Source organism: Oncorhynchus mykiss, chromosome 15 (assembly GCF_057628025.1).
Source record: "Oncorhynchus mykiss isolate SJ-2025 chromosome 15, ASM5762802v1, whole genome shotgun sequence".
NCBI lineage: Eukaryota > Metazoa > Chordata > Actinopteri > Salmoniformes > Salmonidae > Oncorhynchus > Oncorhynchus mykiss.
Genome location: NC_143036.1, coordinates 56,509,008 through 56,531,401, shown reverse-complemented (window position 1 = coordinate 56,531,401; position 22,394 = coordinate 56,509,008). Strand labels below are relative to the sequence as shown.

Below are 22,394 nucleotides of genomic sequence, written 5' to 3'. Positions count from 1 at the left end.
TTTACAGTCTCCTGTTCTGCATGCGATCAACAACCAGTTAAAAAGGACTACAGTGCAAGGGGAAAAGTACTGTATCTAAGGCCTTGGGAGCTGAGAGCTGTACCAGGGGGTAAGTTGATAAGATATGTGGTCTGGGCTCTATACCAGCCTGCCACAGGGCACAGGGCTGGAACCAGCACCAAACAGCCCTATTTTCACTGGTAGGCAGCTCAGCCAGGAACCACAGGCCCTGCCCTGGGGAACCACACACACACACACTGTACTGAACATAATGCAGTAGAGACAAACGTATGTTTTGGTGCATATTTATTATTTGGATCAACAGAACAGGCAATATTGTATCACTCAACGCATTGCATCGATTACATATATCTCTTCCATCTAAGTATATATAGAACTTGACATAAAACAGATCTTGTGCAGATAGAGAGAGAGGTCAATCCAGGTCTACAGTAAATTTAGGTTAATCCAGGTCTACAGTAAATGTAGGTTAATCCAGGTCTACAGTGAATTTAGGTCAATCCAGGTCTACAGTAAATTTAGGTCAATCCAGGTCTACAGTAAATTTAGGTTAATCCAGGTCTACAGTAAATTTAGGTCAATCCAGGTCTACAATAAATTTAGGTTAATCCAGGTCTACAGTAAATTTAGGTTAATCCAGGTCTACAGTGAATTTAGGTCAATCCAGGTCTACAGTAAATTTAGGTAAATCCAGGTCTACAGTAAATGTAGGTTAATCCAGGTCTACAGTAAATTTAGGTTAATCCAGGTCTACAGTAAATTTAGGTTAATCCAGGTCTACAGTAAATTTAGGTTAATCCAGGTCTACAGTAAATTTAGGTTAATCCAGGTCTACAGTAAATGTAGGTCAATCCAGGTCTACAGTAAATTTAGGTTAATCCAGGTCTACAGTAAATTTAGGTTAATCCAGGTCTACAGTAAATTTAGGTTAATCCAGGTCTACAGTAAATTTAGGTTAATCCAGGTCTACAGTAAATTTAGGTCAATCCAGGTCTACAGTAAATTTAGGTCAATCCAGGTCTACAGTAAATTTAGGTCAATCCAGGTCTACAGTAAATTTAGGTTAATCCAGGTCTACAGTAAATTTAGGTTAATCCAGGTCTACAGTAAATTTAGGTTAATCCAGGTCTACAGTAAATTTAGGTTAATCCAGGTCTACAGTAAATTTAGGTTAATCCAGGTCTACAGTAAATGTAGGTCAATCCAGGTCTACAGTAAATTTAGGTTAATCCAGGTCTACAGTAAATTTAGGTTAATCCAGGTCTACAGTAAATTTAGGTTAATCCAGGTCTACAGTAAATTTAGGTTAATCCAGGTCTACAGTAAATTTAGGTCAATCCAGGTCTACAGTAAATTTAGGTCAATCCAGGTCTACAGTAAATTTAGGTCAATCCAGGTCTACAGTAAATTTAGGTTAATCCAGGTCTACAGTAAATTTAGGTCAATCCAGGTCTACAGTAAATTTAGGTCAATCCAGGTCTACAGTAAATTTAGGTTAATCCAGGTCTACAGTAAATGTAGGTCAATCCAGGTCTACAGTAAATGTAGGTCAATCCAGGTCTACAGTAAATTTAGGTCAATCCAGGTTTACAGTAAATTTAGGTCAATCCAGGTCTACAGTAAATTTAGGTCAATCCAGGTCTACAGTAAATTTAGGTCAATCCAGGTCTACAGTAAATTTAGGTCAATCAAGGTCTATAGTAAATTTAGGTCAATCCAGGTCTACAGTAAATTTAGGTCAATCCAGGTCTACAGTAAATTTAGGTCAATCCAGGTCTACAGTAAATTTAGGTTAATCCAGGTCTACAGTAAATTTAGGTCAATCCAGGTCTACAGTAAATTTAGGTCAATCCAGGTCTACAGTAAATTTAGGTCAATCCAGGTCTACAGTAAATTTAGGTCAATCCAGGTCTTCAGTAAATTTAGGTCAATCCAGGTCTACAGTAAATTTAGGTCAATCCAGGTCTACAGTAAATTTAGGTCAATCCAGGTCTACAGTAAATTTAGGTCAATCCAGGTCAACAGTAAATTTAGGTCAATCCAGGTCTACAGTAAATTTAGGACAATCCAGGTCTACAGTAAATTTAGGTCAATCCAGGTCTACAGTAAATTTAGGTAAATCCAAGTCTACAGTAAATTTAGGTCAATCCAGGTCTTCAGTAAATTTAGGTCAATCCAGGTCTTCAGTAAATTTAGGTCAATCCAGGTCTACAGTAAATTTAGGTCAATCCAGGTCTACAGTAAATTTAGGACAATCCAGGTCTACAGTAAATGTAGGTCAATCCAGGTCTACAGTAAATTTAGGTCAATCCAGGTCTACAGTAAATGTAGGTCAATCCAGGTCTACAGTAAATTTAGGTCAATCCAGGTCTACAGTAAATTTAGGTCAATCCAGGTCTACAGTAAATTTAGGACAATCCAGGTCTACAGTAAATATAGGACAATCCAGGTCTACAGTAAATTTAGGTCAATACAGGTCTACAGTAAATTTAGGTCAATACAGGTCTACAGTAAATTTAGGTCAATACAGGTCTACAGTAAATGACAGACATTGGTCCATGATAGTACATCTCTACACAAATGACCAGTATTATGTTTGATTAGGCGTCACCATCAACAGATTGTAGATATAACATACATTTTGACATTAAGCATCACACACTTGATTGTGCACAGCAACTGGCGTGGAATGATATTACTACGTGCTACTTCGACTTGTGCTTTCTTTGATACCAGTGGTTGGTGTATCATTCTACCACTCTAGGTTCCAAGCTTCAGGCGTCAGGGATCTCTCTCACTCTGATATATCAGGGCTTATTTCCGGTGCCCTCTTTGAATTCATTCATCATTCTCTTTTAGCAGTACTAAACTGCGTTCCATGATGAACTTGCTCCATCATTTAAGCTCACATTAAAATGTATATAATTGTGCGAAATACAATTCTAAAATCATCTATTAAAAATAGAAATGCCATACTCAAAAAGAAGGTTTTCGCATGACAGGGGTCCAAACACACACGTGCATGTAACGATACTGAAATACATAACACCTGCATAAGTAACATGACCCTTCTAAAGGGCTACTGAGTCAAAGTGGTTTAACATTAGTTGCTGGTCATTGCTACTCCTCTAAGCCTTGTGCTGGTAATATTTTAGAGCTAACCCTTTAGCAGGGCTGCCACACCGGGGCAGACTATTGAGATCTGCGCCGTCTGCGTGTCAGTTCTGCGCAGGGCAGGGCGTGTTAATGGGGAGGTCGTGCACAATTTGAGCAGAGTTAGAGTGGAATAATATTGCTACTGACCCTATGGGATTTCAAACTGAGTGTGTGTGTGTCTGCGTATATGCGTATATGCATATGCAGTTTGTGTGTGCTTGTTCCAGATACCCACACCACTTTGTCTTGGTTACACGAGGACAGACCAGTCACTCTGGGTCCGGCCGTACTGTGACCAAGGAAAGAAAAGGTAATCAGAAGGTCAAAGGTTAAACTGGGGTCAAACAGGCATAAAAACACAGGCCAACAATTACATTAGCAAACTGTTTTAACTCCTTGCCTACAACACATTGAATGGTGCAACCGAAAACACAAAACAAAAAGAACAAATATGCCGAGCAAATCTTGCAAACTCAGCCACACACAAAACAACAACCAAATCAAAACAGAATGTTCCTGAACTGCGACAACCGCGGAGACAAATCCAATTATTTACGTCTCATGTTGCAAATTAGTTCTAATGGACGGAGTCGGGAAAATAAATAAGCACCCGCGATGAGAAACAAAAGAAATGCAATTTCTAATTAACATGAAAGAGAAACGGAGGGCCGTGTTAGTAAACCCGTCTTTCATCCCTCTACTCATCCCTCACTCCCCTCGTCTTAGACAACGTGTTTGTTGTGCCCAATGTCTTCTTCTTGGGGATGCCATTCTGTTTCTCATCCAAATTAAATGTCAACAGATTTAACATCAGGCTGGAGTTTTTTTTCTTAATTTTGTCGATGTTATTGTTCATTAGGCTCCTCTGTCTCTCCCCTCCCCTCCCCTCCCCTCCCCTCCCCTCCCCTCCCCTCCCCTCCCCTCCCTGCCTCTCTCTCTCTCTCTCTCTCTCTCTCTCTCTCTCTCTCTCTCTCTTGTTCAAGCAGCTTTGCGGTGTCTTGGCTTTGATCACAAAGGCTGAGACAATAATTAAGTTTGTGTAATTACAGCAGGCATCTTAATGAGAGCTTTCAGGGCTGTGTGTCTGCTCTATCTCCCATCCCTGCCCAGCCATTACTACATGAACCTCCTCCTATCTCCTCTGTCTGGGTGTGTGTCGGCGCCACAATGAGCTAAAGGGGGGGGAGAAGCTATCGCTAGGGCCACACATACACTCAGATAAGGTTTACACACACAGGCAGGCAGGCATGCACACACACATACACAAACAGATACACACACAGGTACAAACGCACAGATACACACACACAGCACTAGTGATTGGGCAGAAGAGACACACGCAAGCTCTTACACAAAGCTGTGCCGATGAGGAGATTCAGAGGGAAAACAATAATCACCTGACCTAGCCCTGACAGGGTGAAATGATATGAGGCAGAGAGGAACACAAACTCACAGACGTAACAGAGAGACGGCCAGACAGAGAGAGAGAGATACTGAGAAAGATCTACACTGAATGAATGACCCACTCAGTTTAACACCAGATATTCTGGTAGGCAGGCAGGGTGAGTGGGATGGTATCCCTTTACAGCTCTTAACCAAGGTGATGGAGAGTAGAACATACAGATATGTGGCAAGCTACAGGGCAGAATACCCACTACACTTTACTAATACAAAATCGCCCTGATACACTAACACAGAGGAGACAGAATCGAGATGAATCTAGTATGTATCTCTATGGAATAGACTGTGTGCTGAGGATGACATCAGTCTAGGTCAGACAGTTGGCAGGCCCTGACGTCCATCCAGCTGTTACCATTACTTTGGGAGAGGCCACATCTGCTGTGTGTGCCTGCATACATACGTACGTGTTTGGTTGCGTGCGTGACGAAGTACACTGTGCTTGCCTAACAGTATAGCTTTCTTCCCTGTCCCTGTCCACGTTCTGGGCTCAAATGAGTGATCCACTGCTTCGCAAACAAACATGACCGCCAACCGGACAACTTCTTAGCCAGCTGCGCCTCCGAAAAGGTTCCAATTTGATAGCGCGAGAGGAGGTTAAAGTACAATCTACCTCTGTTACACGTGTCTCACTGACCACACACTGGTTGAATTCAATTACGTTGAACCAGTGTGGAATAGACATTGAATTGATGTCTGTGACCAGTGGGGTGTCTCTAACCTGTATATCTGTGAGCTCCTTCATCAGTCTAGAGGCCAGCTGGGGGAAATCCTCCTGGCAGGGGATATGTAGGTTCTAGAGAGAGACACACACACACACAATTTAAAAAAGACTATGTTCTGGTGTAGCTGTTCAGCGGTTTATGACAAAGTGTTAAACATGTGAAATTGCTTGATTGGAATCATTCATTCCTCCATTTAGTCATCCATCCATTCAGTCATCCATCCATTCAGTCATCCATTTAGTCATCCATCCATTCAGTCATCCATTTAGTCATCCATCCATTCAGTCATCCATTCAGTCATCCATCCATTCAGTCTTCCATCCAATCAGTCATCCATCCATTCAGTCATCCATCCATTCAGTCATCCATTCAGTCATCCATCCATTCAGTCATCCATCCATTCAGTCATCCATCCAATCAGTCATCCATCCATTCAGTCATCCATTCAGTCATCCATCCAGTCATCCATTCAGTCATCCATCCATTCAGTCATCCATCCATTCAGTCATCCATTCAGTCATCCATCCATTCAGTCATCCATATGTTGTAAGGGTAGTGAGTAGTAGTTGTGTACCTCTCCCTGGTAGAGTATGCGTCCCACGGGACTGACCACACATGCAGTACCAGAGCCAAACATCTCCTTAACACGGCCCTCTTTCAGAGCACAGCGCAGGTCTGCCATGGTCAGGTACCGCTCACACACCTTAAACTCCCCCTAGAAGAGGAGAGTCGATGAGGAGAGAGGGAGGTGGGTGAGGAGAGAGGGAAGTGGAGGAGGAAAATACAGGTATACATGTATCTGATCTGGCAACCAGGCTACTGGTTTAATGGCCAGTGATAACCCCTGGTATAGTGCCTGTGCCCCTGTAGCAGATGGAAGCAACCCTGCTAGTATGTCCATGCGGGTGTCAAGTCCATCTTTCCCTTAAACCCAGAGTGCCATGGAAAGTTCAACCCTCTATCTCTCTCTTGCCCCCTAGCTTGTGCCCTGTGTTGTTGTTGAACTATCTTGTGTCTTACCCTTAGAGAACACATTGTCCTTGCCCCCCTCTTACCCTGTCTATTTACAGTACCAGTCAAAAGTTTGGACACACCTACTCATTTCAGGGTTTTTCTTTATGTTTACTATTTTCTACATTGTAGAATAATAGTGAATAAATCAAAACTATGAAATAACACATATGGGATCATGTAGTGACCAAAAAAGAGTTAAACAAATCCAAATATATTTTAGATTCTTCAAAGTAGCCACACTTTGCCTTGATGACAGTTTTGCACACGCTTGGCATTCTCTCAACCAGCTTCATGCGGTAGTCACCTGGAATGCATTTCAATTAACAGGTGCGTCTTCTTATAAGTTAATCTGTGGAATTTCTTTCCTTCTTAATGTGTTTGAGCCAATCAGTTGTGTTGTGACATGGTAGGGGTGGTATACAGAAGATAGCTCTCATTTTTTTGCTTTGTCATTATGGGATACTGTGTGTAGATTAATGAGGGGGAAAAAACTATTTAACTCATTTTAGAACAAGGCTATAACATAACAACAGGGGTCTGAATACATTCTGAATGTACTGTATATAATTCTCTCTCTCATACCCATTTCCTGGTGAGTTCCAGGATGCTCTGCCGCGTGATCCCAGGTAGGATTATTCCATCCAGAGGGGGCGTTGCCAGCTCCTCCTCTGGAAAGAAAAACGTTGGATGCACAAATGAATTAAACAGGTCATTTAGTGTCAATGGAATATCTGATCTGAACCCAGTTTACAGAGATAAGAGAAGAGGTGAAGAACAGCACTGGCTGTGTGAGACTGCAGCTGCTGTGATATACACTATGCCCACTAGATGTCGCTGTTGTACAATCAGACACAAAGATCCATTTCCTGTTCAGTAATATTATGTCCATATCAACCGATCCAGAGGAGGATGGTCGTGTTCCCCTGCTCAGACGTTGCTGACGCATGCCAGATCTTACAATGCCGGGATAGGAATTTTAAGTGTTAGCTAACCACGTCATATGTTCTAGCAATTATGTGGCATACAACTATTGGTTGATGCATGGAATGTCTGAGCATGGGAACGCAACCTGTATATCCTTTGGTCTTGTTCAACTGCAATAGCCCTGTAAAGAAAAGTTATTATCTCTAATCTCATTGGCCATGACACTGAAAGTGATCATGATTACCTCCATTCTCATTATTCCAGAAGAGGAACATGTTCATGGTTCCGACCTCTGTGATTTGATGGTCGTCTCCATACAGCCAGAGGACCTGCTGGCACCCATAATCCACGGCTTCATACTGGGCGTAGATAGATGCTCCGTAGTTCCTGTAAACAACTCCCCATGTTCATGTTCATTTTAATCCACAAACGAGAGTTGTCAGTTTACATTTAAATTCCATGTGTCGCAATCCGAATGATTTGACACTGTTCCGTTTGTTAGAGTAACCTAGCATTGGCCTCTATTGTGTACTGTACATAACTGGTGTCACAATGAAATCCAAAGCTCTTTAGAGTTGAATCTGGAGTAAAGCTGTATTAGTAGTGTTGGCAGGGTGGGGATATCAGGGTGAGGAAAAATTAGTAGAACACGTTGTAAAGCAAGCATTTTACTGCATCTCAAAAGAATACTGTCATGTCTGACCTGCCTTTACTCAAAGGGTACAGTAACCAAATCCAATCCTAACTTGTGATATGTAGGATATCGGAACATAGACTCTGTCTCTATAACCTCCCATCTTACAGTCTCCCATCCCTCCTCTAAACCCACCATCTTACTGTCTCCCGGCCATCCTCTAACCCTCCCATCTTACAGTCTCCCATCCCTCATCTAACCCTCCCATCTTACAGTCTCCCGTCCATCCTCTAAACCACCCATCTTACAGTCTCCCATCCCTCCTCTAACCCTCCCATCTTACAGTCTCCCGTCCATCCTCTAACCCTCCCATCTTACAGTCTCCCATCCCTCCTCTAAACCCACATCTTACGGTCTCCCATCCCTCATCTAACCCTCCCATCTTACAGTCTCCCGTCCATCCTCTAAACCACCCATCTTACAGTCTCCCATCCCTCATCTAAACCCCCCATCTTACAGTCTCCCATCCCTCCTCTAAACCCCCATCTTACAGTCTCCCGTCCATCCTCTAAACCCCCCATCTTACAGTCTCCCATCCCTCCTCTAAACCCACATCTTACAGTCTCCAGTCCATCGTCTAACACTCCCATCTTACAGTCTCTCATCCCTCCTCTAATGCACCAACTTACAGTCTCCAGTCCCTCCTCTAACCCTCCCATCTTACAGTCTCCCATCCCTCCTCTAACGCACCATCTTACAGTCTCTAGTCCCTCCTCTAACCCTCCCATCTTACAGTCTCCAGTCCCTCCTCTAACCCTCCCATCTTACAGTCTCCAGTCCCTCCTCTAACCATCCCATCTTACAGTCTCCAGTCCCTCCTCTAACGCACCATCTTACAGTCTCCAGTCCCTCCTATATCGCACCATCTTCCAGTCTCAAGTCCCTCCTCTAACCCTCCCATCTTACAGTCTCCAGGCCCTCCTCTAACGCACCATCTTACAGTCTCCAGACCCTCCTCTAAACCCCCCATCTTACACTCTCCCATCCATGACCTGCCGTTACTCAAAGGGTACAGTAACCAAATCCAATCCTAACTTGTGATATGTAGGATATTGGAACATATACTCAGTCTCTTTAACCTCCCATCTTACAGTCTCCCATCCCTCCTCTAACCCTCCCATCTTACAGTCTCCCGTCCATCCTCTAACCCTCCCATCTTACAGTCTCCCGTCCATCCTCTAAACCCCCCATCTTACAGTCTCCCGTCCATCCTCTAAACCCCCATCTTACAGTCTCCCATCCCTCATCTAAACCCCCCATCTTACAGTCTCCCGTCCATCCTCTAACCCTCCCATCTTACAGTCTCCCATCCCTCCTCTAACCCTCCCATCTTACAGTCTCCCGTCCATCCTCTAAACCCCCCATCTTACAGTCTCCCGTCCATCCTCTAAACCCCCCATCTTACAGTCTCCCGTCCATCCTCTAACCCGCCCATCTTGCAGTCTCCCATCCCCCCTCTAAATCCCCCATCTTACAGTCTCCCGTCCATCCTCTAACCCTCACATCTTACAGTCTCCAGTCCCTCCTCTAACCCTCCCATCTTACAGTCTCCAGTCCCTCCTCTAACCCTCCCATCTTACAGTCTCTCATCCCTCATCTAACGCACCAACTTACAGTCTCCAGGCCCACCTCTAACCCTCCAATCTTACAGTCTCTCATCCCTCATCTAACGCACCAACTTACAGTCTCCAGGCCCACCTCTAACCCTCCCATCTTACAGTTTCCCATTCCTCCTCTAACGCACCATCTTACAGTCTCCAGTCCCTCCTCTAACCCTCCCATCTTACAGTCTCTCATCCCTCATCTAACGCACCAACTTACAGTCTCCAGTCCCTCCTCTAACCCTCCCATCTTACAGTCTCCAGTCCCTCCTCTAACCCTCCCATCTTACAGTCTCTCATCCCTCATCTAACGCACCAACTTACAGTCTCCAGGCCCACCTCTAACCCTCCAATCTTACAGTCTCTCATCCCTCATCTAACGCACCAACTTACAGTCTCCAGGCCCACCTCTAACCCTCCCATCTTACAGTTTCCCATTCCTCCTCTAACGCACCATCTTACAGTCTCCAGTCCCTCCTCTAACCCTCCAATCTTACAGTCTCTCATCCCTCATCTAACGCACCAACTTACAGTCTCCAGGCCCACCTCTAACCCTCCCATCTTACAGTCTCCAGTCCCTCCTCTAACCCTCCCATCTTACAGTCTCCCATCCCTCCTCTAACACACCATCTTACAGTCTCCAGGCCCTCCTCTAACCCTCCCATCTTACAGTCTCCAGTCCCTCCTCTAACGCACCATCTTACAGTCTCCAGTCCCTCCTCTAACGCACAATCTTACAGTCTCTAGTCCCTCCTCTAACCCTCCCATCTTACAGTCTCCAGTCCCTCCTCTAACCCTCCCATCTTACAGTCTCCAGTCCCTCCTCTAACCCTCCCATCTTACTGTCTCCAGTCCCTCCTCTAACCCTCCCATCTTACAGTCTCCAGTACCTCCTCTAACGCACCATCTTACAGTCTCCAGTCCCTCCTCTAACGCACCATCTTACAGTCTCCCATCCATGACCTGCCGTTACTCAAAGGGTACAGTAACCAAATCCAATCCTAACTTGTGATATGTAGGATATCGGAACATAGACTCTGTCTCTTTAACCTCCCATCTTACAGTCTCCCATCCCTCCTCTAACCCTCCCATCTTACAGTCTCCCGTCCATCCTCTAACCCTCCCATCTTACAGTCTCCAGTCCCTCCTCTAACCCTCTCATCTTAGTCTCCCATCCCTCCTCTAACCCCCCATCTTACAGTCTCCCATCCCTCCTCTAAACCCCCCATCTTACAGTCTCCCGTCCATCCTCTAACCCTCCCATCTTACAGTCTCCCATCCCTCCTCTAACCCCGCATCTTACAGTCTCACGTCCATCCTCTAACCCTCCCATCTTACAGTCTCCCATCCCTCCTCTAACCCCCCCCATCTTACAGTCTCCTGTCCATCCTCTAACCCTCACATCTTACAGTCTCCAGTCCCTCCTCTAACCCTCCAATCTTACAGTCTCTCATCCCTCATCTAACGCACCAACTTACAGTCTCCAGGCCCACCTCTAACCCTCCCATCTTACAGTCTCCAGTCCCTCCTCTAACACACCATCTTACAGTCTCCAGGCCCTCCTCTAACCCTCCCATCTTACAGTCTCCAGTCCCTCCTCTAACGCACCATCTTACAGTCTCCAGTCCCTCCTCTAACGCACAATCTTACAGTCTCTAGTCCCTCCTCTAACCCACCCATCTTACAGTCTCCAGTCCCTCCTCTAACCCTCCCATCTTACAGTCTCCAGTCCCTCCTCTAACCCTCCCATCTTACAGTCTCCAGTCCCTCCTCTAACCCTCCCATCTTACAGTCTCCAGTCCCTCCTCTAACCCTCCCATCTTACAGTCTCCAGTCCCTCCTCTAACCCTCCCATCTTACAGTCTCCAGTCCCTCCTCTAACGCACCATCTTACAGTCTCCAGTCCCTCCTCTAACGCACCATCTTACAGTCTCCAGACCCTCCTCTAAACCCCCCATCTTACACTCTCCCATCCATGACCTGCCGTTACTCAAAGGGTACAGTAACCAAATCCAATCCTAACTTGTGATATGTAGGATATCGGAACATAGACTCTGTCTCTTTAACCTCCCATCTTACAGTCTCCCATCCCCCCTCTAAATCCCCCATCTTACAGTCTCCAGTCCCTCCTTTAACCCTCCCATCTTACAGTCTCCAGTCCCTCCTCTAACCCTCCCATCTTACAGTCTCCAGTCCCTCCTCTAAATCCTCCATCTTACAGTCTCCAGTCCCTCCTTTAACCCTCCCATCTTACAGTCTCCAGTCCTTCCTCTTACCCTCCCATCTTACAGTCTCCAGTCCCTCCTCTTACCCTCCCATCTTACAGTCTCCAGTCCCTCCTCTCCAGGCTCTGATGTATTTGGAGTCGGCCCAGAGAGAGACAGGCTTAGCTCCTGTACTGAAATAGGAACCAACAGGACTCAGGATCACATAAAGCAGAGCACGGGATGGCTTCTTCACTCCTAGAGACGGCTAGGAAGGGACACAGGCCACACACACACACATACACACATGTCAATAGTTGACATACTCGAGCTATTCACAAATGAATGATTACTACTTCACCAACAAGTATAGGGGAAGGTAGCCCTGTCACAGCATACGAGAGGGAATGAGACAGTCCCTCACAGAAGGAGACAGAGAGTGGTTGGTTGGTGATCTCCTCACCTCAGTACCTAGGAAAGTGGGTCGCATGTAGAGACTGGCAGAGTCTGACTTGGGTACCCACTCCAGATCCACCTGTACCAGCCTCCTGATACACTCTACCAACTCTGCCCTGTCAAAGGCCTGGAGGAGGGAGGGGGGGACGGGAGAGAGGACAAATTAAAGGTTGAGCCGGGAAAGGAGAAATGGGACAAAAATATGAACAAACAGAACATTCAGTGACTGCAGCAGACACTATAGAAAGTAATTTAGCAGGCTCTTATCCAGAGTGACTTACAGTTGGTGCATTCATCTTAAGACAGTTAAGTGAGACAACCACATTCCACAGTCGTAGTAAGTTTTTCTCAATTAAAAGGTTATCTGCAAAGTCAGTACTAGCAGGGTCCGGATCAGAGACAAACATGTTGATGTCCTGGGGAACATTGTTCCAGTCTTGTACTGTACATGATATGCCACACTGTAGATATGAGACACTATCTATACTGAACACAAACATAAACGCAACATGCAAAAATGTCAAAGATCTTACTGAGTCACAGTTCATATAAGGAAATTAGTAAATTGATAAAAACTAATTGGGCCCTAATCTATGGGTTTCACATGACTGGTAATACAGATATGGATTTGTTGATCACAGATGCCTTTAAAAAAAAAGTAGGGGCGTGGATTAGAAAACCAGTCAGTATCTGGTGTGACCACCATTTGCCTCATGTAGCGAGACACATCTTCTTAACATTGAGTTGATCAGGCTGTTGATTGTGGCCTGTGGAATGTTGTGCCCTTCCTCTTCAATGGCTGTTTGAAGTTTCTGAATATTGGCGGAAACTGAAACACATTGTCGTACGTGTCAATCCAGAGCATCCCAAACATGCTCAATGGGTGACATGTCTGGTCAGTATGCAGGCCATAGAAGAACTGGGATATTTTCAACTTCCAGGAACAGATCCTTGCGACATGGGGCCGTGCATTATCATGTTGAAACATGAGGTGATTGCGGCAGATGAATGGCATGACAATGGGCCTCAGGTTCTCATCACGGTATCTCTGTGCATTCAAATGGCCATCGATAAAATGCAATTGTGTTTGTTGTCCGTAGCTTATGTCTACCCATACCATAACCCCACCGCCACCATGGGGCACTCTGTTCACAATGTTGACGTCAGCAAACCACTCGCCCACACGACGCCATACATGTGGTCTGCGGTTGTGAGGGCGGTTGGACCGTACTGCCAAATTCTCTAAAACAATGTTGGAGGCGGCTTATGGTAGAATTGTTTTTACATTAAATGCTCTGGCAACAGCTCTGGTGGGCATTAGTGCAGTCAGCATGCCAATTGCACGCTCCCATAAAACTTTAGAGTGCCATTTTATTGTCCCCAGCACAAGGTTCACCTTCGTAATGATCATGTTTTTTAATCAGCTTATTGATATGCTACACCTGTCAGATGGATGGAATACCCTGGCAAGGGAGAAATGCTCACTAACATGGATGTAATTTTGATAGAAATAAGCTTTTTGTTCAGAATAAATAAGAGTATTATTTTCCAGGCTGTAGGCTTGTGCTGTATAGTACCATAGCCTGTATGTGTTCTTACCGGCAGGCAGGCCCTCTCTGCAGACTTGGCCATACGGTTCATGTTGAGCATGGGTCTGAAGAGACGCACTTTGTTATCAGCATCTCGGTATGCCTTCATACCCTCAAACAACTGACCGCAGAACAGAGGAGAGGAAAGAGACAGGGGTTAAGACTGGCAGACAGGAGAGAACCACTGACCTCCTGTCATCCTCTGAACAGAGTGAATATACTAAAATGTAAATGTAAATCTAATGAATGAGGACCGGAATGGGAAATTGGCTTCCTGAACCTATGTGTGTGTGATAGTAAGTTCCAGTGCATATAGGGGACGGTAGCCCTGTGTTGTGTTGGCCCTTTATGTCCAATCCACTGTCCTTCAGCCTTCCTAGCTGTGCTCTTATTAGAGCTACAATTAAAGTATAGTGCATTCATCTTAAGCTCTCAACAAAAAACTCTCAGCATCTCAGCAGCACAGTCTGTATCCTGATTGAAGACAGTGAAATTGGGACTGTAAGATGTGACGACCATGGGGAAAGTCCTATACCTGTAGTGTAGATGCTGATCTGGCTGGTGAGAGCCTGTTTAACCCCTCCTGTGCCAAGTACGTTATATTAGCTATAAATGCCTGTTTAAGCCTATTCCTTTTCATTTGGGACGCTTGCAGACTTGTTGTTTGTTTTGACATTTTGACAGTTTGTTTTGACATATTTCTGCCATCCTTCATTTTTTTAACACTATAATTTAATAAATCTGAATCTGATTTTGCACTTTTAACTTTGCCTCCTGCTGCTTTGTCATATCCTTGAATGAATGAATGTTATTAGACATATTTAAAATACATATAGATTGCCTAAGTTATTTTAGTACAAAATAAATACATAAATAACTAAACAATCCACCAACATAGTTCCACTGTTGTCTTCATCACTGTCAGGTGGGCAGCAAGAATGGACAGCGTGAGACACATTAACTTTCTAACAGGGCCTAGCAAGGTGGTGTTTCCTACCTGCACAGCGTAGTGCATGGCTGAGCAGGCCGGGTGGAGAGACAGGTTACCAAAGGGCTTGATGTGAGGTTTCTGCCAGCCTCCATTGCTGGTCCACTCTATGGTCAACATGTGGTCAGAGAACACAGTTCCAAACACTAGATTGGTCAGGTCAGGTTTGGCCTTGTGGGTCTGGGACAGCTCAATGACCAGGTCAGCCGCCTGGGGGGAATATAGAGGGCATTGTTTAGATGTAAACTCATAATACACACTGCTTTGGGTGTAATAAACTGTATGTCATTGTATGTCATCGGGTGCTGTAAGTGTTGTAGGTGTCCTGGAGGACAGGTGAAGGTTGCGGGCGGTGCAGTTGCTGTACCAGGCGGTGATGCAGCCCGACAGGACGCTCTCGATTGTACATCTGTAAAAGTTTGTGAGGGGCTTAGGGGCCTTCTTCACCACACTGTCTGTGTGGGTGGACCATTTCAGATTGTCAGTGACGTGTACGCCGAGGAACTTTTCACCTTCTCCACTGCGGCTCCGTCGATAAGAATAGGGGCGTGCTCCCTCTGCTGTCTCCTGAAGTCCACGATCAGCTCCTTCGTTTTTGTTGACGTTGAGGGAGAGGTTATTTTCCTGGCACCACTCAGCCAGGGCCCTCACCTCCTCCCTGTAGGAAGTCTCGTCATCGTTGGCAATCAGGCATACTACTGTTGTGTCTTCTGCAAACTTGATGATTAAGTTGGAGGCGTGCGTGGCCACGCAGTCATGGGTGAACAGGGAGAACGCATCCTTGTGAGGCCCCAGTGCTGAGGATCAGTGTAGTGGAGGTGTTGTTTCCTACCTTCACCACCTGGGGGCAGCCCATCAGGAAGTTCAGGACCCAGTTGCAAAGTTTGGGGTTGAGACCCAGGGCCCCAAGCTTAATGATGAGCTTGGAGGGTACTGTGGTGTTGAATGCTGAGCTATAATCAATGAACAGCATTCTTACATAGGTATTCCTCTTGTCCAGATGGGATAGGGCAGTGTACAGTGCAACGGCGATTGCATCATCTGTGGATCTGTTGGGGCGGTATGCAAATTTATAGTGGGTCTAGGGTGTCAGGTAAGGTGGAGGTGATATGATCCTTAACTAAGCCTCTCAAAGCACTTCATGATGACAGAACTGAGTGCTATGGGGCGATAGTCATTTAGTTCAGTTACCTTTGCTTTCTTGGGTACAGGAACAATGGTGGACATCTTGAAGCAAGTGGGGACAGCAGACTGAGATAGGGAGAGATTGAATATGTCCGTAAACACGCGCATGCTCTGAGGACACGGCTAGGGATACCGTCTGGTCCGGCAGAATTGTATTACTCACGTCGGCCATGGAGAACGAGAGCTCACAGTCCTTGGGAGTGGGCTACGTCGGTGGCACTGTGTTGTCCTCAAAGTAGACAAGAAGGTGTTTAGCTTTCAGTGTTGCGCGAATGCTGCCATCTATCCATAGTTTTTGGTCAGGGTAGGTTTTAATAGTCACAGTGGGAACAACATCTCCTATACACTTCCTGTTGAACTCAGTCACTGTGTCTGTGTATATGTCAATGTTATTCTCAGAGGCAACCCGGAACATATCCCAGTTCACGTGATCAAAGCAATCTTGAAGCATGGATGCTGATTGGTCAGACCAGCGTTGAATAGACTTTAGCATGGGTACTTCCTGCTTGAGTTTCTGCCTATAGGAAGAGAGGAGCAGAATGGAGTCGTGATTTGATTTGCCGAAGGGAGGGCAGGGGAGGACCTTGTAGCCAATGGTCGAGAGTTTTGTAGCATGAGTACTACAGGCAATGTGTTGATAGAACTTCAGTGGTGTTTTCCTCAAATGTTCTTTGTTAAAATCCCCAGCTACAATAAATGTTGCCTCAGGATATGTGGTTTCCAGTTTGCCTTAAAACCAATGTAGTTCCTTGAGAGGGAATATACACCGCTGTGACCATAACCGAAGAGAATTCTCTCGGGGGGTAATATGGTCGACATGTATTGGTGAAGTATTCCAGGTCAGGTGAACAAAAGGACTTGAGTTCCTGTACGTTATCACAATCACACCATGAGTAGTAAATCATGAAACATACACCAACGCCTTTTTTTCCCCCAGAGAGTTCTTTATTCCTGTCTGCGCAATGTACTGAGAACCCAGCTGGCTATATGGACGGGGACAGTATATTCGGAGAGAGTCAGAGTCAGGTCTGCGTCATACCCAAGAAGACTCAAGGCTGTAATCGCTGCCAAAAGTGCTTCAACAAAGTACTGAGTAAAGGGTCTGAATACTTACTATGTGTAAATGTGATATTTCAGTGTTGTATTTTTTTATACTTTTGCAAAAATGTCTAAAAACCTATTTTTGCTCTGTCATTATGGGGTATTGTGTGTGGATTGATGAGGGGAAAAAACAATTGAATCAATTTTAGAATAGGGCTATAAAGTAACAAAATATGGAAAAAGTCAAGGGGTCTGAATACTTTCCAAATGCACTGTATCTCATCACGCTCTTCAGAGTTCTGCAACTCTCCCGCTGGCCAGTAGAGGACACTCCAGGCTTTTAACTTCTAGGAACATGAGCTACTCAATAAACGAACATAACCACAGAGGACACCTTACACAACCGCTCTCAGGGTAGGAGTTGCCTTTACCACAGTTCTCAGATCAGATAACTCTCCCCCAATCCTAACATTAACCATAAGGGTGGGGGTAAATATCAAACTTAGTCTAGATCAGTAGCTAAAGGCAAATGCTCTGCTGTGGTTGGCTCCTCTCAGTGCCTGTCTGGATTAGGTCTGTCTCAGATCTACCCTTCCTGGGCTACATTTACACAGTCAGCCCAATGCAGATCTTTTTTCTCACTAATTGGTCTTTTGACCAATCAGCTGTGAAAAAGGTATCACGTGAAAAGATCTGATGGGATTGGTCAAAAGACCAATTAGAGGAAAAAAGATCAGAATTGTCTGCACGTGTAAACGCAGACCTGTAGCAGCATTGCGTAATTTCAGATTACAGAGGGGTAGTGCTGGCCAACAGTCTGAGAGAGCACTATCAGAATACTCTCTCTCTTTCTCACAGTCACACATCACTGACTACAGCAATGGTTACCAATGTTTCGGTCTAATATCTCCATTTACTTATCCAGCCATGAATCTGACAGATTGATATTTTAAAACTTCAGTGTGATCAAATTTGATAAAATACAGTATAGTTTCTGATGACTATGTCTTCTCATTAGTTCAGAATTCACACACGTCTTTTAAGAAGTGCGTTGCATGACAAATCACTTCTGACCTGCTGTGAAGAATCTGAGATAGGCCCATTTACAGAGATGCTGATAACTCTGTTAACTAATGTAATAGCACACGTGAGCATGACTTAGCTGTGTAAGGTGAATGAGTTTCAAGTAATCCATGTTCAGCGTAACATCACATGCTCCTTTGGTCAGGGATTACCAAACTATAAATCCTCCAACATCCAGCTCAGGTGGGTCACAAAACAGGAGTCAGATTCCTACTAGTGTGTACAGTAACAACACAGGGGTCTATAGCGTACACAAGCTAGGCTCAGGTACAGTACTACAGAGGTGCTCATACAGTAGTTCAAGACTACAGACCTGATGCAATTATGAGTCTGTAGCATCTACAGTATATGAGGCCATTTTCTCAGACATTGATTAATTAATTATAGGCTTAACCCAGCCCTGAATGCGCAAGTCTTAAAATGGTCTATAGCAGTGTCCAACTCTTTAAATGGTCCTGCACAGTCAATGACAATTCTCTCTCTCTTTCTCTTTCTCGCTCTCACCCCTTTTCTCTCCAACCTTTTCTCTTCCCCTCTATTTCTCCTAATCACCAAATCACCATCTGCACCTGCCGCCTGCCTGGCTGTCTCCTCCCTGTGCAACATTAGACAGCAGAGTAAATCAGACCTAAAGCAAACCACAGGTCACAGCTCACAGCCTGACTGACAGGTGGTGCTTAGGGTGATCTGGGAAAGTGGATTCTCCGCAGAGACGACACAGGACCTCCTGGATCGACCAGGGCCCTCATCCTCCTCTCTCTACCTCTCTGAGGGCCACAAAGGGCAACAACATTGAGGATGTGGTTAGCACAGGGGTCTGGGGAGCACAAGCCAAACGAGGGGCCCCAGAAGGGGTTAACCACCATGGATCTATAAAATGAACATCTCAGGATCTCAGGTATTTGACTCCATTTTGCTGAGGAGGAAGTATTGTTGTTTTTGTAGGGGGATGTGTGTTTTTTTGGATCTAACGGACTGAGAGGCATTAGGAGAGCCATGTGGGTGGAGGGAGGTGTCCATGCTGTTGGTGTGACCTGGACCTTTTGATTGACAACCAGGGGAGGTTTTATGAATATCAGAATCATATCCAGGAAACATCAAGATGGTGCAGCTGGGCTCCTCACTGAAGGCAAGTGATTAATCTGATTCACCACACTGAAATGGGCAGTTGGAGGGGTAGGCGTCTCCAGTAGTTTGCCAAACACTGACAAACTTCAAATATCTTGTGATTGCAGTTTACGTGCAATATAAATTACGAATGTAGCAGTATGTGCAATATCTGAACTGTTCCACATTAAAATAGCATTGCTGTACAACATACCTTTGCACACACTTGTAGTGAATGAGGCAGCGATCACAATGTGTTACACAGAATAATGCTCGTTGCCATATACATTATACCACAGGGTAAATGATTAAAATGTTACCTTGAAGCTGTGGACACTGTCTTCCATGCCGTTTCTGGTGGATACATCTTTACCGGAGCCCTGGGAGGACATTGTAAACAACTTTATATAGATGACAACTTTACATGGGTTGTAATCAACTACATATAAGCCTAAGCTTATTAAAACATTCACACTCGGGTAATGTATTCAGACAATGAGAGAGTAACAGGGTAAGTTATTTTTAAAAATTATAATTGGTAACAGCATGGGATGGGGAGCAGGGAGAGATGGGGTTGTCGGAAAGAACAGTGAGGTTTTCTGACGTAAATTGAATGAGGATAGGACTAGGTATTGTCTGTGAGGGCCTGTGTGAGGGTTGAATTCCCTGCTCTGCTCAGCACAGGAGATCATTTTACCTGCAGAAAGACGATAGTCTGTCGCCAGGTGAACTGAAGGCTTACATTTACATTAGGCTACCATTACTCCACAAGCAAAGGGCTAATCATATAATAATAACAGGCATAATAAGAAGAATTGTGGTTGATTTCTATTCTATAATGTAAGCTATTTTAACAAGTGATCATGCAGTAAATACTGTGAAATAACGTCACTGATTACCCCTCATAGTTATTATGAGCCATTGGTAGGCAGCCTATAAAAACAGGCTACTACTGTAGGCTACTGTAATAGACAGGCTGGTTATAAGAGCAACAGACGAATAACAGAACATTCCGTCGGCGTGATGCAGTTATATAAAATGTGTCGTCACATGCTACAGCTGCCATCTCAAAACACATAGGGCAAAGCAATATAGATATGTTAAATCGTTTTTTAAATCGGTATATCAAAAAAAATAACAGGCGCAGTTGAAACAAGTGTATTGAATTGCAATCCTGTCTTTGTCGGTCGTACGCGGTTTAGTGTTTACTGAACGTTACCTGCGTCAAGAATTCTTATCCCGTCATTTTCAAAAATAGGCAACGATAACGTATAGGTTAGCAGTGGCGAGGTCATCCAGCATGGCCGTTTTTCGGTTACTGGGAAGAGGACGTTTACCTTGAGAGATGGAGCGTTCGCTGCTGATGGGGGGACGGCTGTAGAACTCGCCATGATGAATCATACAGAACCGAAGACGCGCGCTCTCTCTCTGTCACCAACACACTCTCCTAAACCGCTTACAGATTAAACATTTGTTCGCTGTCAAGCCCATTGTATAATGTTAGATCTAGGTTCCTGGGCCAACCACAACATTGGTTTTCGTTGAAAATGTAGAATGTTTGATTTGCTGGCCACTTTTTGGTTTATAACATTTTGTGGGACAAATGTTATTGTGGACAGGCGGTCATGCATAAACCCTCACACACATGGGACAGTCACATTATAACTCTTGACCAGAAGGCTTTCTCAAGCAGGGTTGTCATAGATTTTCCATAAGGTTATCTATAGAAGCTCATGTGGATATAAGCATATGTCCTTTTTTGTTACAGTAGCTTACTTCCAACTGGTCTCCGGTTAGTCATAGACAAGCTGTTTTATTTGTATATTATGGACATATTCAATCTCTCCCTATTCCAGTCCCCACATGCTTCAAGATGTTCACCGTTGTTGCTGTGCCCAAGCAAGCTATGGTAACTGAACTAAATGACTATCTCCCCGTATGCCTTCACATTTGTCATCATGAAGTGCTTTGAGAGACTAGTCAAGGATCATATCACCTCCACCCTACCTGATACCCTAGACCCACTCCAATTAGCTTACTGCCCCAATAGGACCACAGATAATGATGCAATCGCCATCACACTGCCCTATCCCATCTGGACAAGAGGAAAGCCTATGTAAGAATGATGTTCAACACAATAGTACCCTCCAAACTCATCATTAAGCTTGAGACCCTGGGTCTCGACCCCGCCCTGTGCAACTGGGTCTTGAACTTTCTGATGTGCCGCCCCCAGGTGGTGAAGGTAGGTAACAACATCTCCACCCTGCTGATCCTCAATACTGGGGCCCCACAAGGGTACGTTCTCAGCCCTCTCCTGTACTCCCTGTTCACCCATGACTGCGTGACCATGCACGTCTTCAACTCAATCATGAAGTTTGCAGACGACACTACAATGGTAGGCTTGATTACCAACAATGATGAGATGAGCCTACAGGGAGGAGGTGAGGGCCCTCAGTGTGTGGTGTCAGGAAAATAACCTCTCACTCAACGTCAAAACAAAGGAAATGATCGTGGACTTCAGGAAACAGCAAGGGGAGCACCCCCCTATCCCCATCGATGGGACAGTAGTGGAGAAGGTGGAAAGTTTTAAGTTCCTCGGCATACACATCACGGACAAACTGAAATGGTTCACCCACACAGACAGCGTGGTGAAGAAGGCGCAACAGCGCCTCTTCAACCTCAGGAGGCTGAAGAAATTTGGCACCTAAAACCCTCACAAACTTTTACAAATGCACAATGGAGAGCATCCTGTCGGGCTGTATCACCACCTGGTACGGAAATTGCACTGCCCTCAACTGCAAGGCTCTCCAGAGGGTAGTGCAGCCTGCACAACGCATCACCGGGGGCAAACTACCTGCCCTCCAGGACACCTACAGCACCCGAAGTCACCAGAAAGACAAAAAGATCATCAAGGACAACAACCACCCGAGCCACTGCCTGTTCACCCTGCTATCATCCAGAAGGCGAGGTCAGTACAGGTGCATCAAAGCTGGAACCGAGACTGAAAAACAGATTCTATCTCAAGGCCATCAGATTGTTTAAACTGTTATGCTGCCAGCATACAGACTCAAATCACTGGCCACTTAAATAAATAGATTTAATAAAGGTATCACTAGTCACTTTAAATAATGTCACTTTAATAATGTTT

The 22,394-nt window shown here is 45.0% G+C and overlaps 1 protein-coding gene across 1 annotated transcript; it reads right to left on the bottom strand.

The window, feature by feature from the left end:
* Positions 1–289: 289 nt before the first annotated feature.
* bcat1 (branched chain amino acid transaminase 1) lies at positions 290–20,802 on the bottom strand. Its single transcript, XM_036944603.2, has 11 exons — positions 20,584–20,802; positions 19,567–19,626; positions 14,840–15,040; positions 13,853–13,963; positions 12,261–12,380; positions 11,905–12,065; positions 7,543–7,685; positions 6,957–7,042; positions 5,935–6,075; positions 5,357–5,431; positions 290–3,466 (listed from the first exon to the last, which is right to left on the bottom strand). Exons 1-11 carry the CDS (start codon positions 20,635–20,637, stop codon positions 3,428–3,430), a joined length of 1,191 nt encoding a protein of 396 aa, XP_036800498.1. The 5' UTR covers positions 20,638–20,802; the 3' UTR covers positions 290–3,427.
* Between the last annotated feature and the right edge of the window lie 1,592 nt (positions 20,803–22,394).